Source organism: Cotesia glomerata, linkage group LG2 (genome assembly GCF_020080835.1).
Source record: "Cotesia glomerata isolate CgM1 linkage group LG2, MPM_Cglom_v2.3, whole genome shotgun sequence".
NCBI classification, from domain to species: Eukaryota; Metazoa; Arthropoda; class Insecta; order Hymenoptera; family Braconidae; genus Cotesia; species Cotesia glomerata.
This window is the reverse complement of record NC_058159.1, coordinates 25,150,564-25,168,792: the sequence shown is the minus strand read 5'-3', so window position 1 is coordinate 25,168,792 and position 18,229 is coordinate 25,150,564. Positions and strand designations below refer to the sequence as shown.

Genomic DNA, 18,229 nt, shown 5'->3' with positions numbered 1-18,229 from the left:
TCCGATTTATATTTTATATTTTTATAACAGATGGAAAATTTTTCCTTTCAACTTTAATGGAAAGTTAAGAGGATTAATGCATTTACTTGTATTTTTTATTTTTTTTTATTCTCTTTATGTTTCTAATGGCATCCGATAGGATTCATTTCTCTTTACAGCTCACTGAGGTTAATTTATTTTATTTTATCTTGGTCAGTGGGTGGGAATTTGGAGTTATTCATGATTTATTAAGCCGACTCAATTTTTTTATAAAAAAATTTTTTTTTAATTTAGCGAGAGTTAAATTTTTAAGAATTAATAAATTTCATTGAAAAAGTTGCTCAATTTCACTTGAAAATATTTTTTTATTAATATTATAATAAAAAACTATTGTAAGAAATTTTAAAAAAATTTTCTACATGTTCAAATTTTTTTTTAATAATAATTTAATTTTTTTAAATAAAAATATTCAATTCTTATGTAAAAACTCCTTGTAAAACTCGAAACATAAAAAAAAAAAAAAACAATTTGACGAATTTTCACAAATTTCTTTTTTTAATTTGACGAAATCTTGAAAATCACTTTAAAAGTTGCAATTCAAAAAAAATGTCATCTGTCCAACTAGTCTTCATAAATCATAACAAGAAACAAATCTAATAAAACAATAACAAACGTCAATAAATTAACCCTTATCATTCTTGGAACATACGATAAATCATTGAACTAAAAACACAACTCTGTCATTGACTAATTATATGTTTGGTGAAGTACATAATTGATCGTTGAATTCCGACTGTAATATTGTCTCTCAATTAAATGGGTAGCGTATATCATGTATGTTTGATGACAAAAGCAGATGCGAGGAAATTTCAGCTAAACACCGAGACGCCGGGGCTGCAATTAACGTCTGCTTGAGACGTATTATGTCATAAGCAAACTAGTACATTTGTAATTAATTGTTAACTGATGTACAGTGTACCTGAGTGTACTTGAAGTTCTATTCTATAGATTGTTACGGTAAATTTGATCTCAATTAACAGTTGTAATGTTAAACAAGTTTACTCAATTGTTCCAAGCTACCGACTCCGGAAATTTTAAAATACTGTGTGACTATTTTTAAAAAGTCAAAAAATATTCATTTTTCTATAATAGTAAATTCATTTTTAGCCCGCTAAGAAAAATTAAAAATTTTTCAAAATTCGGGAAGTTATTGGTTTTACCCCGTTTTTCGAAAATGGATTTTTCATCAGATCTCGACGTTTTAAGGTCCTCGGAAGCTTCCCTAACTATTCCCGCGATAGTGTCTGTATGTCTGTATGTCTGTATATATATATATATATATATATATATATATATATATATATATATATATATATATATATATGTGTGTGTGTGTGTGTGTGTGTGTGTGTGTGTGTGTGTGTGTGTGTGTGTGTGTGTGTGTGTGTGTGTGTGTGTGTGTGTGTGTGTGTGTGTGTGTGTGTGTGTGTGTGTGTGTGTGTGTGTGTGTGTGTGTGTGTGTGTGTGTGTGTGTGTGTGTGTGTGTGTGTGGGTGTGTGGATGTATGTAAATCTCTCATAACTTTTGAACGACTTGACCGATTTCATCGCAGTTGGTGCTATTCGAAAGGGCTTGACCAAACTTGGATTTTGAATACAATTTGGACTGATTCGGAGCGGTAGATTTTGAGAAATCTAAAAAAAACTACAACAAAAAATTTTTTGAAAGTTAGTTTTCTTGGAATAACTTTTAAACGGTTCCACCGATCAATTTCAAAAACTAATCAGCTCTTAACATCAAAAAACCACGTTGATCGCCGCCAGCCTGGTCAAAATCGGTTGATTCGTTCGTGAGTTATCATTGTCGAAAAAAAAAACGAAAAAAATGTTTTTTTTTTGGAATTACATCGAAATTCCTACTCCGATTGATTAAAACTTAAAAATTCTTTATGAGGCCTAAAAAACTGCGTTGAATGCCACCAACCGCTTGAAAATCGGTTTATTCATTCAAAAGTTATTGCGGTTTAAAAATTTAAGAAATAGTGTTTCATTAAACTTCTACCAGATTTTTAAGCTCGGAGAGCTCAAAATCACACGAAAATTATATTTTTGAGCTCAAAGAGCTCGAAAACGTAGTAAGTGCAATTTTGAGCGCTTAAGTATAAAATTAGCGGGAAGTTGCAGGGATGGCCTTTAGATAGATTCTAGTTAAATTCCAAATGGGCGCCACTTCTATGTAAGATGGGACTGACGAGCATGCGCGTGGTACTGACAACCATCTGAGACAAATAAATCTCAGATGGCTCTGAGCCCCATCTCGGATTGAACTGAAATAAACGAAAACTGTACCTACTACAATCTACATAGAAGTAGTAACCATTTGTAAATTTTTTTCCCTATAGATGGAACTAGGTTCCGTCCAACATGGAAACTAGTTAAATCTCGTTTTTTCCGTGTACCTTAGATATTGTTAATGTAACATCAAAGTCCAACTTATTTGATGTATTCAAAAATAATTTTATAATTTAAGAAATCTCTTAAATTTTTAATTTTCTTTTAATGATTTGGAGAATAAATAACATCAATTCGATCGAAAATATCTAAAATTCATCATTATATTTAATTCTATGGTTCTGAACGAGAAAGATTACATCAATATTAATATAATTAATTAATGAAAGGTCTTACTTGTGTTGTATTAATTACCAAAAAACATATAAATACTCTTTATTGGCCGTCTAGACATTAGAGGGTCGTTTAGTATTGAAGAAATTCGAAGCGAAGCGGATGTTACAGTCATATTGTTCGATCACAGTGTGTACCACGAATAAACTAATTTATAATTACTTTTATCGGTTCAAATGTCCAATTTAATTCTATTTTCATTTTATCGCTGTGCTAAAATAATTCAATTTTGTTTCCGACTGAATCTTGACTATTTAAAGTTGTTAAATTTTAATTTTACTTACTGCTGGAAGTAACATTTTACGTTTCAAAAAGAGTTTCTTAAAATTTATTAAATAATGCAATCAATTCTGAACAATATATCATTAATTTTAGATAAGAAATTATATTTAGTACCAAACTTAAATTCATCGTTAATTTATTAATGCTTTGAAATTATACTAGAAATCTAAATTATGATTTATGATGCATGTTATACAGGAATGTGATACATTTTCAAACGATTTTGTGTCACTGGTTATCAAATTAGTGTATAAAAAAATTATTGTATAGGAATGTTGGAATGATATTTTTGAGGTTTTTTTTTTTTTTTTAATGAAAATTCTTTATTTATAGGTACAAGATATATTGCACACAGTACACATATTTACATGCAGTCGAAAAATAAACCTGATCTATATTTGTGATCTTAGCTTTACAAAAAAATTAACGTAATACAGATATGTTCTCTGGCTATTTTTTACATTATTTAGTTTACAACGCTCATCAAACGTTATATTTATTACATTTATAATGATATCTTTATTATTATTATTTTCAAGTATTTATATAAATTTCAATATTAAAAACCTTTTTTAATATTCTTCCTAATAAAATGTTATCACGTATTTACTCATATATATATATATATATATATATATATATAATATATATATCTATATATATACATATATAGATATATATATATATATATATGAAGTCATAAAAATTAGGACAATAAAAATGGAGCGAATCAATGTTTTCAATTTGTAGAATAAAAACTGAATTAAACATTTTATTGGTAATAATATTCCGACTTCACTTACCAATCTACTTTAATTTTTTAATAATTTAAATAAATGAATTTAAGACAGTGAATTATTACATGTCGTGTGGAAAATTCAGTCAGTTAAAACTCATCGTATATTTATTCCTGTAGTCTAAAAATATTTAAAACTAAATTTTAATTTGAAAATAATTGATCAAGCACTTAAGGAGGTATTCTAGTCTAGAAGCATGAAATTCAGGTAATTTTTTGAAGTACCGTACAAAAAAGGCAATCAATATTTTTACTATACATTTATTTATAAGTTATTTATTAACATTTCAAGAATATAGAAAAAAATAAAAAAAGTTGAAAATTCAAAAAATTAGCAGCTGATGAAGTGGGGGGGGAGGTCTCAAAAAATCGGCCCGTGACCATGCCCACGATTCCAACCCTCTTAGCAATCCGAAATAAAAAAATAAAAAAGATTATTAATCTAGATTTATGTCGCTATGGCATGAACTAGGGAGAAGTTGAAAAAAATTTGTTTCACAAAATGGCGACTACCTGAAAAAAAAAATATTTTTAACTTCCCGCTAAGAAAAATTGAAAATTTTTTTAAATTCGGGAAGTTATTGGTTTTACCCCGTTTTGCAAAAATCGAGTTTTCATCAGATCTCGATGTTTTGAGGTCCTAGAAAGCTGTTCTGACTATTCCCGCGATGGTGTCCGTGCGGCTGTATGTGTGTGTGTGTGTGTGTGTGTGTGTGTGTGTGTGTGTGTGTGTGTGTGTGTGTGTGTGTGTGTGTGTGTGTAAACCTCTTATAACTTTTGAACGGCTTGACCGATTAGATCGAGATAGGTGGCGATCCAAAGAGTATCATTGCCATTAAATTTCGTGAAAATTTGAATCGATTCGGTTAGTTAGATTTTGAGAAATCTCAAAAATAAAATTTTCAAAAAATAGTTTTTTTGGAATAACTTTTAAACGGCTCCACCGATCAATTCAAAAAACTAATCAGCTTTTGAACTTGAAAAACCACGTCGATTGCCACCCGTCAAAATCGGTCGATTCGTTCGGGAGTTATCGAAAACGAAAAATTTCAAAAAGTGTTTTTTTACAGAACTTCAACATTTCTTTATGGATCGTTTTTGATGATATTAAATAATTATAAGAGCCCAAAAAACCACGTTGATCGCCGCCAAGAACGTGAAAATCGGTTGATTGGTTCGTGAGGTATCGTTATCGAACGAAAACCGAAATGTGTTTTTGTGAATTACTTCCAAATTCCTCGTTCAATCAAATTAAACTTGAAAATCTTTCATGAGGCTTCAAAAACTGCCTCGAATGCTACTGCTAACAGCGTGAAAATCGGTTCATTTATTCAAAAGTTATTGCGGTTTGAAAATTCAGAAAATAGTGTTTTATTAAACTTCTATCAGACTTTTGAGCTCGAAGAGCTCAAAATAACACACGTGTTATATTTTTGAGCTCGGAGAGCTCAAAAACGCAATAAGTGCAATTTCAAGCATTTAAGTATGGAATTAGCGGGAAGTTGCAGGGATGGTTTTTAGGGTCAAACGCTTTCCAGATTTTTTTTACTACTTTTTTTTACTTTTTCGAATTTTTTAAAAATAGTAAAAATTGAAATTTGGTGATGATTGTAGTTCATGCCATAGCGACATTACTCTAGATTAATAATCTTTTTATTTCGGATTGCTAGGAGGGTTGGAATCGTGGGCATGGTCACGGGCCAATTTTTTGTGACCTCCCCCCACTTCATCAGTTGCTAATTTTTTGAATTTTTAACTTTTTTTATTTTTTTCTGTGTTCTTGTAATGTTAATAAATAACTTATAAAAAAATTTATCGTAAAAATATTGATTGCCTTTTTTTTTACGGTACTTCAAAAAAATTACCTGAAATTCATGCTTCTAGACTAGAATACCCCCTTAAATTACAAATTTGATGTCTATTTTCATTTATTATTTTAATTTTTGTGGCTTTATTGATAACATTTGCGGAAAAATATTTGATTAATAAAATAAAATGAATAAGCAATAAAATTAAAAATCAATTAATAACTAAAATTTGAAAAAAATATTTCTTAACATTAATATTCTCGATAAATTAAAACCTAACAATTAGATTAAACTAATTATATTTTTACATAATATACAGTCATTATCAAAGATTATTAAAATAGTGGATTGTTTTTTATAATATAAATAAATTAAAATTACAATACAATACAAAATGATAAATCCACAGATTAAAAATCTTCGATAACAATTTTAAAATTTAACATACATATTAAAATAACTATTACATTGGTAGTGACTTTACACTTTACATGTGCATATGATGCATTTAAAGCTTATGTTATGATTATAAAAATTATTTATACATAGCTTTATACAAATTTAATAAGGTAGTAATAACAATATTCAGAGGAATAACAGATGTTATTGTTTATTAGATTCGTCACGTTCTTGGATGACTTGTTCGTAGTGCTCGCTCCGATTTAGGCAATCTCTTACCGCTTGGAGGATGAGACCTATCCGTCTGTCAAGTGCACTCAGGTGAGGCTCCCACAGGACAGGCGCCACAGGATCCTTCGCCATGCTCTGACGCATCACCGCGCTTAGACGTTGCGGGCTGTTGTGGTATCTGCAAACACAGCATTACAAGACAGGTGAGTTGATGACAAAACTATGTCTGTATAAATCTTCATGCTTCAACGGAATTAATGTCCCTAATTAATTGGTATTGTGCTTGGATTTGTATTAATCTTAAATTCGATTTCTTAATTAATTTTATTAATTTTCCGATGGTATTTTTTTGCTAAAAAAAACTTTATATTATCAAAAATAAATTTAGTAACTCTGCACTAAAAAAATTATATCCTTTACAATTAATTCGATTGATTCTATCATAGCCGCTAGAGTTTCATTACTGTAATTTAAAAAATAATTGAAGCTGATTTTTTTACGCCAAGAAGATTTTTACTTCGACATATTTTTATTTACACTAGAGTATTAATTTACGTCAATTAATTTTAATAGGATATAGCTACTGTTGGTTTAATATAAATTTTTCAGTAAAGAAGAAATTTATAATTAATGTTGAATTAAAAATGATGAAACATTTTTTAAAGGAAAATAATTTTGTTTTATTTACATTTTTATTTTGAAAAAAATTATGTGAAACTTACAGAAATGAAAATTAACTATTATACGACGATGTAATATTAACAAAAAAAAAAAAAACTAATAAATTGATTGACAAGAATACGTAAAAATGATATTGTTAAATAATTTTATATTGAGAGAAAAATTTTTCAAGTTTACGAGAATAAATTTATAAAATTAATATATCAAAAAAAAAAATTACTTAATTTTATAAAATAATATATAAACTTTTACATAAAATTAAATAGGAATTTGGACCATGCATAATTTCATAGTTTTATATAATGCATTTTGTCCATATAAAATTTATAAATTTTCGAATGCTAAATTTACATTGTTTCATTGTAAAATTAAAATTTTTTTCTATGTAAATTAAAACTTTTTTGTATTGCAAAATTTACATTTTTTTTATACAAATTAAAAATTCTGTGAATTGTAAAGTTTACATTTTTTTCTATGTAAATTTAAATCCAAGCTATTCGATTTTCTTTTAAGTTTAGATTAGCTAGATTTCTATTTAAATTACTGGTAAATACTGGTAAAGTGTAAAAATGTATATATTAAGATATTTAAAATTGTAACTATGCTACTTTTTCTGAATGTACTAAATTTTTTATTTACTTAAGCTATACTGCAAATTTTAATTATATTATTTATGGATAATGCATTATATAAAACTAGAAATCTAGCTAATTCTAATCTAAGCTTAAAAGAAAATCGAAAAGCTTGGATTTAAATTTACATAGAAAAAAATGTAAGCTCTACAATTCACAGAATTTTTAATCTATATATATAAAAATAAATCCCTATTTCCCTTGGTCACACCATCACGCGTGAACGGCTGGACCGATTTCACTAATTCTTTTTTTGATGTGTTTGTTATTGTCAGGAGAAGGTTCTTATGGAAGAAAAAATTAAGAAAATTATAAAAATTACGCGGAAAATTATAAAATTTAAGAATACTCAACCACCATATAAAATCTATATCTATAGTTATAAAAATGAATTGCTGCGCGTTAGTATCGCTAAAACTCAAATATGGTTTGACTGATTTTGATAATTTTTTTTCGTTTTGTACGTTATGGTTCAAAGATGGTTTATAAAAAAAAAAAAAAAAAAAAACATTTAAAAAAAAATCATAAACATTAAAAAATCGAAAAATTAAAGTGCAGCCAACATGTTATCGGGAGGTTCTGGGTTTGAATCCCAGTCCGAGCTATCCGAATTTTTTTCTCACATCTATATATCTATATATATAAAAATAAATTGCTGTGCGTTAGTCTCGCTAAAACTCAAAAACGGCTGGATCGATTTTCAAATTTTTTTTTGTTTTGTTCGCTATAGTTCAGGGATGGTTTAGAAAAATAAAAATTTTTGGAAAACCCGAAAGTTTAGCTAAAAAAATAAAAAATTGTTAATTTTGTATCGGAATCGCTATTGTTACGCTTGAGCCTTAAGGTTGCGTAACAATATATATATATATATATATAAATGAATTGCTGTGCGTTAGTCTGGCTATAACTCAAAATTTTCTGTATATATGAACGAAAAAAAATTTCATAAATTCAGTGTTCATTTTTTGGGATCTTAATTTCAGGCGATAATGAGAAGCGACTTTCATTTAATTACTTGACAAAATTCTAACCGCACTTCATACAACCAGTATTTATTCTTTATCGAAGTAGATTAGAGTTTAAAGATTGATAATCGCTGATCAAAAGGTGTAATAAAATATATTGTATGTGATACAAAGTTCACCAAGTCAGCTAGTTTGTATAAAAAAATGTAAATTTAGCATTCGTAAATTTGTAAATTTTACATGGGCAAAATACAAAATTTTTATACTTAAGCTAATACTTCTAATCTTAATTTTGTTATTTAAGTAAAATAAAATTCTATGTATTTACTTCTTGCTATTTGGCTTTATGCCTTAGCATTTAAATAAATTAAAAATTTTTCACAATGTAAAATTTACATTTCTAAAAGTGTAATTTCGATATTTATATCTTGACAGTACTAAAACTGCACATTTAACTGATTTTTCAGTAATTTTGACAAAATTTTGTTCTGTATATTTAACATTATCATTGTTATTCTTGATTTACAATTTTAAAAATTATTAGAACTATTAATAATAAAAAGTGAAAAAAAAATATTTAACTTTACTTCCAATAAAAGTTGGATAAAAAAAAATGAAAAATAATGAATAAAGTATCTCCTAAAATGAATCTAGTTGTACGGATATATATATATATATATATATATATATATATATATATATATATATATATATATATATATATATATATATATATATATATATATATATATATATATTTATCGTTAAATTGACATTTGAAGAGACTGAAGACTCTATTATATAGTAGAGAGACAGGTTCGGCTACTCTCACCTCAGGCGGGCTACTGAAGCACGAGAAAACTCGGATCTACACTTATGCGGGTGGAATACCAAGAGCAGCACTATACGTATAGTAGTACACCTAAAAGTACCAAGAGCAAGAGCAAGACCATGAAGAGGGAAGAAGGAGTATAAGTAAAGGTAAAGCCTGGTATGCTACGGATCGCGTTCACTTAAATTTATTCTATCCTTCCCAAGTACATTGAGTCCTCGGCACAGCAAACTCCAGGCACCAAGTAACTCTCCCTCTCTTTCTCTTATTCTCGTTTGGTTGCTCTTTTACGACTTAGCTTTTACTCTATCCCAAAGCAAGCCAATTGCAAACGCTAAAACGGTCCATTATCGATGCCATGACACCTGGTCTGTTGCCCTCCGCAAGGACTCTTGAGAGTAGTTTTAACGGTTGACTTACTAATGTAAGTCAAAGGCTATATTTTTCGAATAAAAAATTCTAGACTTAATGAAACCTACTTGCTACCTTTTTTGTCAAGCACCCTATTTTGGGCGGTAATAAGAATTTAAGTCTAAAATTTTTAGACTTTTTTGTAAGAAATAAATTACATTAATGTTTATCTATACTAATAAATAGAGAGCCAGTTTTTTTGTCCGGTTATACTGCAAAAACTACTGAACCGATCGGAATAATACTTAGACCTTAAGATGTAGCGTGTTTCGGAGAAGGTTTTAGTATATGATGTGTTGGTAATTACTTATCCGGAACCTATATTTTTTAGACTTAGAAATAATGAATTTTTATTGTAACTAAATTTATTCTATTCAATTGTCATTTCTTTAAAATAAATTTTTTAATTCTATTGATTATGTTTATATACTAAGCAGATTTCTTCACTTACGAGACCTGCAATTTCTTTAAATGAAACTTTCAATGCTTATTACAAATTTTTTTTTTTTCATATCAATCATTATTCATTTGTGTAAGAAAGACACGGGAATGTTATAATGATTGCACATTGAAAGTTACAAAATGAATATTAGCTAGAATAATTACATGGCTAAAAGATGCATGCCAATTCGATAGAATTGGGAATCTGTGCAAGTCAAAACAATATTCTAATTAAATTTCAAGTCTAGATTTTAAAATGCAATTTTATAAAGCGCCCAGCGGAGCGGGCGAGTAACAACTAGTAGTTATATAAACTGAAAAAAAAATAATCTCAATTCTAGAGAAAAATCTTAAGGGGGAACACCACTGTGACGATCGAATGAATACGGAATTTAAAAAATTTTTATTTTAAAAATTTTTTTAGTCGGGTTAAAATAAAAAAAAAAAAAACAGTAAGAATAGTGAGAAAATTTTCAATCAGTTGGCATTTTTTTAAAAATTAAAATTTTCAAAATTTTGTACGTGCGATGATTACTACATTCTTACTGATTAAAAAACAATTTGAGTTTTTATTTTCAGATGATCCGTTTTTGAGTTATCGAACCGACCATGGAGGGGGAAATTTTTTCTAGTGCTCTACGAAATTGCTAAAAACTTTGTAATAATTAAATATTTTTTAATAAAAATTTAGGGTAATAATCTTTAATGTACCCTTAATAAAATAAAAAAAATCCGATCTCCAAATTTCTTTATTTTCCCTATCAAAAAAATTCCCGAAAATCACCTCTTTTTTTCGATCGTCACAGTGGTATTCCCCCTTAAACCAAGAACGTCATTTTAAAAAGTTTGATCAAATTTTTAAAAATTACTTTTTTTTGTTCTAATTTTTTTACTCTTGAATAAAGTTATTTTTGTTATCAGTGTAAGCTAACTAATTTAATTTTTAATCATATATATAATATCTAAATACAAAAAAAAATATTAATTAATAAATTGAATAGAATTTTAAAAATAAAAATAACAGTATCGTCGACCGTTCATTGATTTTATTGTTTTACATTAAATATTAAATATAATCAAATTAATTATCTAAAATTTATATTTTCTGTCAATAGAATTTTTCAATTGTTTTAAAATTCAACATAAAATTTTTTTTTTATTTTATTACTGATTTTTTAAAAATGAATTTCTAAAGTGAAGAAGGTTTCATGAAACTAAAACAGAATTCTTTTGATCGAATAATAATCAATCTTAACGATTCATAAAAGTTACCCGATTTTCAAATCAAAATATTTGGCAAGTGATGAAAAAAATTATAAATAGTAATTTATGAATTCAAATTAATTGAACATAACTAATATAATTTGCGCACGTCGGTTTGTATTTTTTTATTATTCTTTGAAAAAAAGCAATAGTTATCTATTAACCACGAAGTAGAGAGGTTCTGGTAGTTAACCCACAATTTTAATTAAATAATCCTGTTTTTACGGAGGATTATTTAAAAATTAAAAAGTAAAAATAGAGATAATAAAATTAATTGTTTCGTTTAAGCTTCGAGAAAATAATGAGAGTGAAGAAGCTTTGATGCGGCGCAAGATTTAACTAGACTATAAAAAAAGTAAATGACCCGCCGGGCAAACTTAATAATTGTGGCTTTGAGTTTCTGCTGGAGATTCTGCTACTGAAGTGTTGACACCTGGGTAACGGTTTATAGCTCTGGTTTAATATACTCTGTTAATATTCTTACACTTTAATATTTATCTATACTTTATTTAATTATCCATCTATATTTTTATCCTTTTACTTACTTGAGCAGTACTTTCAGAGTGCTCTGTCTTATCATACAGCACTGGAGCAGCGGAGCGAGTATTGACGTTTCGTCGTGATAAGGTCGCCCGAAACCACGACCATGGTCTAGATGCAGTGTGAAGGTGTCATTACCGAATATCTTGAATGTCTCGTAATGATGACGATCCATATTGCCAGACAAAAAGTCCAGGACCGACATATCCATCAGGTCAAGAAGGCGACGACCTTCGTCGTAAGGCGGTATTTCTTTCACCAATGAACAGTAATTTGAATCTGAAATTTTAATCAATTATTCAGTGATTCATTTATTGCTTTTATTTCTTATCATAATATTGCTTCAATTATTTTTCTTCTTTTTTTTATATTTTCAGTCAAGTGCTTGTTACACTCGTGTCATTTGAAGAATTAAGATCAATCATAGATTTTATATTATAATTATTGATTGTATTTGAAAAAATTTATTCGAGACTAATTCTGAATTTTTTAAGTCAGTTCATCTGTAGAAAAATTGAAAAAAAATATTATAAGCCAAACTTGTTGTTTTTTTACTGGCTGTTAATAAATTTATTTATTTATTTATTTATTTAAAAATAACTTATAAATTTATTACGTCATTTTTTAACTATTAAAAATATTTTTCAGGGATAAAATTGCATTAGTAATAGTTAGTAAGTATTTATTAATATTTATGAATTGTTAATAAAAATTCTTTAGGGTTAAATGTGTGTCTCACTTGCAATATTACATTAATAATTTACACTATAAAATAAAATATTCTGTAATTCATTGTTATTAATATTTATTTTATTTGTTATTTTTTTTTATAAAAAATAAAAAATATTAATTTAATAAATTTTTTTATTTATTCAAGTTATAGAGATATTAAAAAAATTTCAAAATAAAATTTTAAGACTTACTTTTCATTCAAGCTTCCAAATAAATATTTATAAAATTATTTAATATTAAAAATAAAATTATTAATAGTTAATAAACAAAACTGTTTAATTATCAAAAAGTTTTTTTATCAGTCTAAAAACTTGCAAACGCAATAACTTTTAAAAAATTAATCCAATTGACATTAATTTTTTTTTATTAAATTCATTTCTTCAATAAAAAAAAACCCTATTGAATCTCACCGTTAAGTTCCATCGCATTTAATTAAAATTAACAAAAAAATCTTGTACCAGTTTCCCACTGCGCTTTTTTACGCTTGTGATAACTTCGCCTCCAAGGATGCCTCCAAACTTTGCGACTCGCCATTTCTCTAGCCGGCAGAAACGCGGCGAAGCTCCCCTCCAGGGTGTTTGGATTCCCGCAAATCGCGTGCCCAGTGTCACAATAGTAGCTGCATTGCCCGTGGAAACAAGTGTTGCCGACCGGGCTCACGAAAAATGTCTTCAGTAAATTACCCTCCGCCAGCTGATAAATCTCCGACGTCATATTCAATGTTCTTCCTGTGACCGGCATCGCTCTTCTGAACCCCAAAAGCCTGCTCACATTCGAGTAATTAATTGCTCTGTTATGCACGAAAAATCTGAATAATCAACAGAGTATTTTTTTTTAGATTTACTCACTTGTCCAAATGAAATGTTGCTATTTCAGCCACATGCCTCTCGAAATCTGTAAAATAAAAATGGTTCGGCAATGTTTGTTGTTCCCTCGGAAATCTGTAATCAAAAATCGAAAAATAATATTTCATTAATTTTTTTGCTACATAAAGTATAAATGTTTTTTGGAATTTTTTTTATGAGAAAAAAAAATTAAAAAAATTTTACTTTTGTTTTCAAAAACCGAAAAAAAATGACAAAAATTTTTCAATTGAAAATTTTTACATGAAATTTAAAATATTTATAATTTTTATTTCTTTATGACAAATATTCAATTACTTTATACAAAATTATAAAGCTGAAAGTGTCAAAAACTTTCTATCGCAATTAATCATGATAACGGTAGTTTCCATCCATTAAAAATAATCCACTATAATTAGACACATTATCACAACATTTATATAAAAACAAATGTATTATTTATTATATTATTATTGTAGTTAATTCTTTTGTAAGATTTAATAAATCTTTTCTTTACTTCATGATGACACAATAACAGAAAGTCCAACTGAACATTGATGACATTCATCACATCATATATACCAGAAATGTGATCGTATAATAAACAAAAGCGCTATTATTGTTAGAATCATTGTTGTGTGTTTGTCATTGTCGATATTGTAGTGTCGTTGACATTGTTGATGTTGATGTTACTGTTGTTTCTCTCCTCTGTACTTTGCTGTCTTGATGTGAAAGGAAATGGAGGAATGAGAACAGATGAAAAATGTAACGTAACGACCGAGTGTTATTATTATTATACATGGAGGTACCTACAATTAATTCATACAAAACAAAACAATCATTTTCAACAACACAACCTAGTTTATTGCTTTACACTTTTTTTCGTCGCTACAGTCGTTGTCTTTTATTGCTCGTGAGAACTTCATCATCCAGGATTATATTTGTTAGTCTGTTAGTTTGCTAGTTAGTTTTTCTGTAACATTAATTAATTAAGACACTTATTTTAGGTAGAAAAGTGTCGGCTAACAACGATGTAAGACTTTGGACAAAAATGGATTTTAATTAAATACAAAAGATGTTTTCTAAACTTTTTTTAATTTTGACCTGAAATTACTCAGTCGAACAAAGTTAACGCAAAATTTGAAAACGACTATTCAGCAGTCGAATTGAACTAAAATTTTGATCTCTATATATTTAACTAGGGGAAGGACGGGCAAAACGGATATGTTAATTTGAAAATTAAATAACAAATATATATTACAATCATATCCATTCTTAACTTTGGGTAATTGAAGTTTATAATTAAAGTCAAATAAAAATAATAACAAAAAAATTCTTCTTCGAAATTAAAAAAAAAAAAAAAAAGTCAACATTATCCATTTTGCCCAACCAGGGCGGGCAAAATGAATACTCAGGTCGCGTAAAACGAATACTGATTGGAAAATACATTTCAATCAAAACAATCGTCGCAAAAATATCAACCGCGTCCTGAATATGAAGAAAAAAAATCAAATCTGCATCGTCCTTAACAACATTAAACTAAGTACTGCATACTTACGATTTAAAATTTTATTTTTTTTCCTAAATTTCAATATTTATAAAAAAAAATTCCCACAAGTATGCAAAACCAATGCTTTATCGATAACGGTAAGTGTAGTTACATAATAGATTGATAGATTGCTGTCTAAAATGTTTCTATCGACCGACCAGCGATTTAAAACGATTATTCATTTTACCCGCCCTCTCCGTCTTGCCCGTCCGTCCCCTATATTTGATTAATTAAAAAAAAACAATTAGAAGTATTCAAATTAAATAAGCTTTCAGATGCAGTTTAAAAAAATTTTATAGGATATCGCATTTAATATTAATTGCAAAAGTCAAGTGAATTTAAGCGATTTTTTTTAAATTTTGAATTATTGTCATTTATAAACTAATTGATCGATTTGGCTTATATTCGAATTTAACCTTGGAAACTGTCCAAAGAATGAGTATGTTACGTTGTATTGAGATTCGTGTAGAATTGCGGGAGTTATAGAAGAAACAAGATCCGTTATATCGTATATAAATAAATACATACATACATAAACTTTTAAACCATATGTATTTTTTTGAACCAGCTTAACGAACCGAGTGAGGAAAGAGGAAAATTTTTCGAAAGTTGTGTCATGAAAACAAATGCAGAAAATGCAAAAAAAACTGAGAAAAGACTAATTTTTAAAAGCTCGAAATCATAAAGCAGATATTCAATTTAATAATAAATAGTAATGAATGTAAACGTTAAATTTAGTGACTATTGTGAATTGCGACTAATTACTGTTACTCTGTGTTAGTTTTTATTTTGGAGCGGCCATATTCTCAAGAGATTAATTAATTCCTCGCCACAAGGTAATTAACGCTGAGATTTGCATATGATTAAAAGTCAACATCGGACGGTTTACTTTAGGAAGGAAAAGTGAATAGAATTTAGCTTTTACCCGTACCGGAGAATTTTCACTTTATTATCACCTCGCCGATTCCTCTCTTCTTCTCTTTTCATTATTCCACTATCTCTTTATCACGGTTTTGTAGTTATATTTATAAATACATGCTTTAAAACTCCAGATTATACCAAAGATAATTGCATACTCTTGTACTTGCCGCTTACTAAATCACCGTTAATGATCGTGTTTAGCTGGATAGTGTGTTATTTAATTTTCATTTTGTTCACTAAATTGTAAATTAATTGACTTTTTGTTGTTATTCGATCAAATTTATGAGCAGATTATTTTTTTTCCCAAAATTTAGAAAAATAATCATACAAAACAATTCTTAAAAATTCATTTTATTGAAAATTTCTACGCCTATGTACTAAAAGATATAAAGATTGAATGGCCGAAAAATTAAAAAGTTAAAAAATTCAATGATTTAGTAGAATTTAATTGACAAAATTCGGCTTCGAAATGTTCAATTTTATTTATTTTTTTACTAGAAATTACTATTCTTTTTTTATATTTTAAATAAAAAGTACTTGAATAATAATTAATATTAAAATTTATTGATTCAATTGAGTAATTCTTGTTTAACCAGAATATCCTTCAGCTAGGCTTTATTACTTGCCAGTAGTAAAGAAAGAAAATAATTTTAAAGAGCTTTATCGTCTTGTATAAGTGTAAAAATTCTTGAACTAAAATTTTTCTTGGTTTAAATAAATTTTACTTCATTGAAGACAATCAAACTCGTCAAAATAATTGTTTTCTTATGTAAAAATCAAAGATTTAAACCGAAATCAAACATAAAAATAATTTAATATAAGAGTTGTTAAAAAAAATTAAATTATAAAAAATTGATTAAAATTTTTTATTTCTATCAGAAATTAAGTCAATTATATAAAATTATAACCCGAGATGCGAGATGTATCTGCTAAAAATATGGACTAGATGAAATAAAACGTAAGAAAATCTCTCAATTTAATTAAAAACTTGTATTGCCTACCAAAAAAATTCAAGTTCTCCAATTAAATTAAAAATCTGGTATGTTTACACTTTTGATTAAATGTTTCTCGAATTACAGTACGCCCGTATGATACCTCTGTAAATAAAACCCCGATAATAATATACAAAGCGGATTAGATATTATATAAACAAATAAAAATATGAGGAATAATTTTCGGTTTATATGGGCAATCAATTTGGTATCTTAACGTACTCAAAAGTTGAAGATTAATCGTTACGACATCTCAACATAGTTATCACAAGAATTACCCGCCGGTATATATTCTTAGTAACATCGCACAATAACGTGTGTTATTCTCACGGGAGCTTGCGCTACGAAAACTTTAGTAGTACGCGTAAAACTTTTGCGAAAGCATCACATCTGAGGTAAGGGGCCGGAGGATAATATGAAACGCGTATAGAAAACTTTTCCCCTGAGATTCGTCCTCGTCCTCATCTTTTTCCTCTTCTTCATTTCTCAACACCCATGCACACATACTTTCTCGTTTACCCTATTATACATATACTACAGCATCCAGACTCACACGCACACACACAAATACACAACTCATCGTTTCCGTGTAATACTTTTGCGAAACATACTAACTCGGATGTACCAAAGATTACCGCGTCCTATGAAAGTCACGGTGTTGTCGTTTCTTCAAGTACAAAACTTTCTTCGCACTTACTTCCGACATTGCTAACTAACAACTAAATCATCACATAATAATTTATACATCTACTCACTTTATTTTTATGTTTTTAGGATGCTCATGCATGAGACTTTATATTACATAGGATCTAAAATTTATGGTTTCAGAAAATACATTTACGATTTTTTTTAATTTTTTTCTTGGCATATATTAAAAACTAAATCAATGATTCTTCCAAATTTTTCCTTAATATTTTACTTGGCATTTATTAAGAAATAAATAGCAGATTTATCAAAATTTTTCTTTAACATATAATCTATAATTTTTTTAAACTTTTCTTTAATATTTTACTTGTCATATGTTAAGAAATAAATCTATGATATTGAAATATTAACCATTGATTTTTCAAAAATTTTTATCCAGTATGTCAATTGACGATACTTTATATTTTCTCTTGATAAATAAAATGTTCAAATAAAACATCCCTTATAAAAAACTTTTCCATAAATTATAAAAAATATATTTTACAACATCAAAAGCATAATTGATCAGTAGTAATCAGAAGTAAGTAATCTGACTTAACTTCTG

At 27.7% G+C, this 18,229-nt stretch overlaps 1 protein-coding gene across 1 annotated transcript in view; it reads right to left on the bottom strand.

Annotated features, from left to right (window-relative positions):
- Positions 1–5,948: 5,948 nt before the first annotated feature.
- The window catches only part of LOC123260001 (extracellular serine/threonine protein CG31145), a 57,546-nt gene continuing 45,265 nt past the window's right edge, over positions 5,949–18,229 (bottom strand). Inside the window, exons 4-7 of the mRNA XM_044720891.1 lie at positions 13,525–13,617; positions 13,135–13,439; positions 11,950–12,223; positions 5,949–6,357 (exon numbers count right to left, since the gene is read on the bottom strand). Coding sequence (XP_044576826.1) covers positions 6,153–6,357; positions 11,950–12,223; positions 13,135–13,439; positions 13,525–13,617 — 877 coding nt within the window. The 3' untranslated portion in view covers positions 5,949–6,152. The remainder of the gene's footprint in view (positions 6,358–11,949; positions 12,224–13,134; positions 13,440–13,524; positions 13,618–18,229) is intronic.